The 7,425-nt window shown below is 46.4% G+C and overlaps 1 protein-coding gene across 1 annotated transcript; it reads left to right on the top strand.

The window, feature by feature from the left end:
- Positions 1-1,087: 1,087 nt before the first annotated feature.
- LOC309543658 (uncharacterized protein) lies at positions 1,088-6,062 on the top strand (the record flags this gene model as incomplete). Its single annotated transcript, XM_082276112.1, has 5 exons — positions 1,088-1,212; positions 1,340-1,474; positions 1,561-1,764; positions 5,593-5,784; positions 5,871-6,062. The coding sequence occupies exons 1-5, from the start codon at positions 1,117-1,119 to the stop codon at positions 6,060-6,062; spliced, it is 819 nt and encodes a 272-aa protein (XP_082132238.1). The 5' UTR covers positions 1,088-1,116.
- Between the last annotated feature and the right edge of the window lie 1,363 nt (positions 6,063-7,425).

The raw sequence follows: 7,425 nt of genomic DNA on the forward strand, positions 1-7,425 counted from the left end.
CCACTAGTGAGAGTATATACGTTTGTGGCTATACAGAGGAAATTTGATCTGCCATCAGCAACTTTGATTCATGATATAGTTGCGAGTCATCAGTTGGCTCCGCTGTGAATTACTTTTTATACTCGTTACTAGCTGATGATTTGCATGAACTCTTATAGCCACCTCTACGGCACTCTATCGCCTGTGTTCCTGTATTATATTTATCCCAAGGGATCAATAATACTGTGGAAAAAATCTTATAATTAGCAGTAAGGAACTGTGTGAGAGTATATACCTCTTCCCATTGCGGCAGCATAACGGGACTTTGTCTGTCCGACTTTTTAACTATTTTTTCATCTGCTATCCTAGTTTTTAGTGAACAGAGCTGATCCATTTTTAGTCTTTGGTTGTCGCCTGGGCTGTTTTTTACTTGTGTGTTTATTGACTCGTTATTGATAAATGTGATTTCTCTATAATTTTTAATACATATTCAATAAAGTACTTGATTTTTAGTCCTGAACACTGCTTGGGAATTATACAATCTTTGAACAGCTCCCTTGTTAGCGTTTCTTCCTCCCTGTTTTGTGTCTGGTTAAACACATAGGTAATCCGTCACCCTACAGGTGAGACGGTGAGGCTTATCCCCTACTAAACTAAGTGATTTCACTTGGTCTGCTTTGTATACCTAAGTTCTAGCAATTATCCTGATTAGCCGCCAACTCCCACCAAGAGTCAGCAAGTTCCCCTTTCTGGACATCATGATGACCCTACATTGTCCTCACAGCACTGCCTCAGAGCAAACAAGTCAAAGGAAGAATCATATTTATTATTCCTTGTCTGCAGATCTGCAGATCAAAAACTAATCAAATTCAGTTCAGAAACCAAACAGACCCAACAGAGAAAAGGGAATTTCTGATCCGGCAGGTCAAGAGGGTCCCAGGCCTTGAAAATATAGAAAACACTAAACAGTCCAAACTAAATGTGTTCCCATGGGGGCAGTAGTCCTTAAATGTACAGTAACCCTTCTATCCCCCCCATCACATCCCCATCCTAATACTGTGTGACCAATGCCATCCATATAATTATTACTTTCATTTCCCAAAGTTATCCGTCTACAAGGAGACCTGTATAGATCAAATGATGGCACCAATGAGGATGGAAGAGGACCGGATTCACATGACTGAGAAGATACTAAACCTCACCCTGGAGATCATCTACCTGCTGACTGGAGAGGTAAGGAGGATACTGAGAGGTCACATGACATCACTCATATCTCTATTAATAAAACACAGACCTGACCGGAGAGGTGAGGAGGATTCTAGGATTTTAACATGATATTCCTATTGGTTCCTCAATACAGAGATATCCTCTAGTGAAGTCAGGTGATCATATGACCATCACAGTGCCTCCATGTGACTCCCTAAAACCTGAGAGAAGCAACATGCAGAAGATTCTAGAAGTCATCAAGAAGATGATGGAGCTGCTGACAGGAGAGGTGAGCGGTGCTGGGAATTCTGGGACATTATCCAGTAACAGACAAGGGATGTGTCTGGATGGTGACTGTATCATTGTGTGTGTCAGGTTCCTATAAGGTGTCAGGATGTCACTGTCTATTTCTCTATGGAGGAGTGGGAGTATTTAGAAGGACACAAGGATCTCTACAAGGACGTCATGATGGAGAATCAGCAGAATTTGAGTTTTGTAAAGAATGTAAGGAAGGAATTTCCCCGGAATGAGACGATATTGAACCTCACCCTGGAGATCCTCAGCCTGCTGACTGGAGAGGTGAGTGTAATGAAGGGGTTATATCTGACTCCGCTGTATACTGGGATGTATTCAGAGTCACTTTGAGACTTCTGATGATCTGCTAATCAATAACAACATCCACACAAGTACTATGAATACATAAATTGTACGTACCAGCGGTGGAACTACCAGGTTTCGGGGGGCCCCAGCGGGGTGGCTGGCCACAGGACTCTGAGCATCTCTCTCATACAGCCAGGTGCTGCACTGACAGTTCCTCCTCCCTCGCATGGATGGGAGAAGAGAGAGACGATCTGTTCCTTCTCCTCCCGCCCCTCTCCTCCTGTGTGCACTGTGGGAAGTGTGAAGCTAAGCAGAATTTGATCATTCAGCTGCTGGGGTTCACCCTTCCCATGGTGCACACAGGAGGAGAGGGGCGGGAGGAGAAGGAGCAGATCGGCTCTCTCCTCTCCCATCTGTGTGAGGGAGGAGGAACTATCAGTGCAGGCTCTGAGCTGCATGACAGAGATGCTCTCAGCTCAGAGAGGAGGCACTAATTGGCAGCACTGATGGGGCTGCACTAATGATCAGTGTGAACAATGTACTGACAGTCTTGCCAATTAACCACTTGCTGACCGCCTACAGTATATTTACTGCGGCAGTCAGCCCCTCCTGGGCAAACCGACGTAGTACTACATCGCTCGCCCAGGAGCCTGTGAGGGGCGAGCGTGCACCACGGGTGGCGCACTCCCGCCCCCGCTCGTTCACGGCCATCCCCGTGTGTGTGCCTGGCGGCTCCGATTTCCGCTGGCCACTCGCGATCTTGCTCAGGAGAGGGAGAAAGGCAGACGGCTGATGTAAACACAGCCGTCTGTCATTCTCCCTTAGATCATGACAGAGGCTATGCGATCCTGCTCTGTAGGATCGTATGTCTCTGTTATGATCTAACAAGCCACGCCCCCTGACAATTAGAATCATGCCCCTAGGGATACATTTAACCCACTGATCACCAATAAAGTTAACCCCTTCCCTGCCAGTGTCATTTTTACAGTAACAGTGCATATTTATAGCAAAAGTGTCAAAAATGTCAGTCAAGGGTCCGATCTGTCCGCCGCAATGTCAAAGTCCCGCAAAAAAATCGCAGATCGCTGCCATTACTAGTTAAAAAAAAAAACAATAAAAATGACATAAATCTTTTCCGTAGTTAATAAACGCAATAACTTTTGCACAAACCAATCAAAATACGCTTATTGCGTTTTTTTTTTACCAAAAATATGTAGCAGAAAACAAATTGGCCTAAAATGTTAAAACATTTTGATTTTTATATTTTTTTGGGGGGGAATTTCATGTAAAAAAATGTGAAAAATATTGTTATTTTTTCAAAATTGTCGCTCTTTTTTTGTTTATAGCGCAAAAAATAAAAATCGCACAGGTAACCAAATACCACCAAAATAAAGGTCTGTTTGTGGGAAAAAAAGGACATCATCCGTTTGGGTACAGCGCCGTACGACCGCGCAATTGTCCGTTAAAGTCACGCAGTGCCGAAACGCAAAATAGGGCCAAATCCTCTGGGGCTTAAGTGGTTAACCATTTCAGCTCTGGAAGATTTAACCCCCTTCATGAGCAGGCCATTTTTTCTATACGGCACTACGTTATTTTAACTGACAATTTTGTGGTCATGCGACACTGTATCCAAATAACATTTATTTACTGTATCCTTCTCTTCCCCAGTATTGCGCCCTTCTACTCCCCTGTATTGTGCCCCTCTACTCCCCTGTACTGTGCCCTTCTACTCCCCTGTACTGTTCCCCTCTACTCCCCTGTACTGCGCCCTTCTACTCCCCTGTACTGCGCCCTTCTACTCCCCTGTACTGTGCCCTTCTACTCCTCTGTACTGTGCCCTTCTACTCCCCTGTACTGTGCCCCTCTACTCCCCTTTACTGTGCCCTCTACTCCCCTGTACCGTGCCCTTCTATTTCCCTGTACTATACCACTCTTCTCCCCTGTACTGTGCCCTCCTACTGCCCTGTACTATGCCGTTCTATTCCCCTGTACTGTGCCTGCCTACTCCCCTGTACTATGCCCTCCTATTCCTCTGTACTGTGCCCTCCTATTCCCCTGTACTGTGCCCTCCTACTCCCCTGTACTATGCCCTCCTATTCCCCTGTACTGTGCCCTCCTATTCCCCTGTATTGTGCCCTTTTATTCCCCTGTACTGTGCCCCTCTTCTCCCCTGTACTGTGCCCTTCTACTTCCCTGTACCATGCCACTCTATTCCCCTGTACTGTGCCCCTCTATTCCCCTGTACCGTGCCCTCCTACTCCCCTGTACTATGTCCTCCTATTCCCCTGTACTGTGCCCTCCTATTCCCCTGTATTGTGCCCTTTTACTCCCCTGTACTGTGCCCCTCTTCTCCCCTGTACTGTGCCCTTCTACTCCCCTGAAAGGTGCCCTTCTACTTCCCTGTACCATGCCATTCTATTCCCCTGTACTGTGCCCCTCTATTCCCCTGTACTGTGCCCCTCTATTCCCCTGTACCCTGCCCCTGTGTCCCTCTATTCCCCTGTACCATGCCCCTCTATTCCCCCTTACCATGCCCCTCTACTTCCCTGTATTGTGCCCCTCTACTTCCCTGTACCATGCCCCTCTACTCCCCTGTACCGTGCCCATCTACTCCCCTGTACTGTGCCCCTCTACTCCCCTGTACCCTGCCCCTCGACTCCCCTGTACGGTGCCCATCTACTCCCCTGTACGGTGCCCATCTACTTCCCTGTACTGTGCCCCTCTACTCCCCTGTACCGTGCCCTTCTACTCCCCTGTACTGTGCCCCTCTACTCCCCTGTACTGTGCCATTCTTCTCCCCTGTACCGTGCCCTTCTACTCCCCTGTACTGTGCCCTTCTACTCCCCTGTACTATGCCCCTCTACTCCCCTGTACTGCGCCCTTCCACTCCTCTGTACTGTTCCTCTCCTACTCCCCCTGTACTGTGCCCCTCTGCTCACCTGTACTGTGCCCCTCTACTCCCCTGTACTTCGTCTCCCCTGTACTGTGCCCCTCTACTCCCCTGTACTGTGCCCTTCTACTCCCCTGTACCGTGCCCTTCTATTTCCCTGTACTATACCACTCTTATCCCCTGTACTGTGCCCTCCTACTCCCCTGTACTATGCCCTCCTATTCCCATGTAATGTACCCTCGACTCCCCTGTACTATGCCCTCCTATTCCCCTGTACTGTGCCCTCCTATTCCCCTGTACTGTGCCCTCCTATTCCCCTGTACTGTGCCCGCCTACTCCCCTGTACTGTGCCCTCCTATTCCCCTGTACAGTGCCCTCCTATTCCCCTTTATTGTGCCATTTTACTCCCCTGTACCATTCCCCTCTACTCCCCTGTACCGTGCCCATCTACTCCCCTGTACCGTGCCCCTCTACTTCCCTGTACCCTGCCCCTCTACTCCCCTGTACGGTGCCCATCTACTCCCCTTTACATTCCCATCTACTCCCCTGTACGGGTGCCCATCTACTCCCCTGTACTGTGCCCCTCTGCTCCCCTGTACCGTGCCCCTCTACTCCCCTGTACCGTGCCCTTCTGCTCCCCTGCACAGTGCCCCTCTACTCCACTGTACCATGTCCTTCTACTCTCCTGTGCCCTGTGTTGATTAGTCTTTGATTTGTGTCATATATTCTCATTGTATAAAATCTATTATATTGAAAGTAATAATAAATATCTGTTTAATTCTATCAACTATTTATTCTTTTATTTTAGTAAATTTGAACAGCCTGGTAGGGGCCCCAGTACATTACTTTACCCAGGGGCCCGTAATGATAATAAGACGTCCCTGTGGGAGATTGATATTTATCTTTGTATAACACAGAACTGTACAGTGATAATGAAGAAATCTACTGAAAATGACACAAGAAGGAGATCTCATAATAGGACCACAAGATCCTCGAGAATCCAGAATCCCATCACCATCCCCCCACATCTATCCCTGATCCATACAAGACACAACATGCAGAAGGTTCTAGAAGTCACCAAGAAGATGATGGAGCTGCTGACAGGAGAGGTGAGCGGTGCTGGGAATTCTGGGACATTATCCAGTAACAGACAAGGGATGTGTCTGGATGGTGACTGTATCATTGTGTGTGTCAGGTTCCTATAAGGTGTCAGGATGTCACTGTCTATTTCTCCATGGAGGAGTGGGAGTATTTAGAAGGACACAAGGATCTCTACAAGGATGTCATGATGGACAATCAGCCGCCCCTCACATCACCGGGTAAGAGGAGACTTTATTGTAAAGGAGAGAGCAGTACGGAGGGTCCACCTAGATCCCCCATCATCTGATAAACACATAGAAACAATGTATTCAGTCTCAGGAGATGGGAGGCAGTGGTGTGGGACCTCTGCAACTTGACTCATGTGAGCATTTAAGACCCCACTGATTACTGAATACCAATATTATGAGTCTTGACCCTTACACTACATAATATATATATTGTACATTACATACTCCTGACCCCTGCACTATATACTCTATGTTCTACATTACATACTCCTGACCCCTGCACTATATATTCTGTTGTACATTACATACTCCTGACCCCTGCACTATATACTTTATGTTGTACATTACATACTCCTGACCCCTGCACTATATACTCTATGTTGTACATTACATACTCCTGACCCCTGCACTATATATTCTGTTGTACATTATATACTCCTGACCCCTGCACTATATACTCTATGTTGTACATTACATACTCCTGACCCCTAGATTGGTCTGGTAGGAACGATTTTTCATGAATCCATGCTGATTACTATTAATAATATTGTTTCCATTACTAAAGCCTTGTATATAGTCTCCTAACATCCCCTCCAAAATCTTGCAGACTACTGATGTTAGGCTGACCGGCCTATAGTTACCCGGGATATATCTCGGCCCTTTTTTAAATATTGGTACCACGTTGGCTTTTTTCCAATCAGCTGGCACCATACCTGTCTGTAGACTATCCTTAAAGATCAAGAATAATGGTCTGGCAATCACCTGGCTGAGCTCTTTAAGAACCCTCGGGTGCAAGCCACCTGGTCCCGGGGATTTATTTATGTTAAGTTTCTCTAGTTTAGTTCTAAGTCTATCTTCTGTTAGCTATGGCGGTACTTCCTGAGGTGTATTATTTAATTATCATTACAAGCTGGGTTAGTGTAGCCCCCCGATTCTTTTGTGAAGAAATTATTTAGCACTTTCGCCATCTCTCTGTCCTCTGTGGCCAGATTCCCTTCATCATCTTTTATGGGGCCAATGTGTTCTGGCCTCGCTTTCTTACTATTTATATACTTAACCACTTCTATACCGGGCACTTTCACCCCCTTCCTGCCCAGGCCAATTTTCAGCTTTCAGAGCTGTCACATTTTGAATGACAATTACGCGGTCATGCTACACTATAACCATATGACATTTTTATCTTTTTTTCCCACAAATAGAGCTTTCTTTTGGTGGTGTTTAATCACTTCTGGGTTTCTTATTTCTTACAAAAAAAAAGACAGAAAATTTTCTTATTTTCTGTGAGTAAATTTTGAACATAAATCATTTTTCTCTTTCACTGATGTGCGCTGATGAGGTGGCACTTATGGGCACTGATGAGGTGGCACTTATGGGCACTGATGAGGTGGCACTTATGGGCACTGATGGGGAGGTACTAATATG

Source organism: Pelophylax lessonae (assembly GCF_965119305.1).
Source record: "Pelophylax lessonae genome assembly, contig: HAP1_SCAFFOLD_273, whole genome shotgun sequence".
NCBI classification, from domain to species: domain Eukaryota; kingdom Metazoa; phylum Chordata; class Amphibia; order Anura; family Ranidae; genus Pelophylax; species Pelophylax lessonae.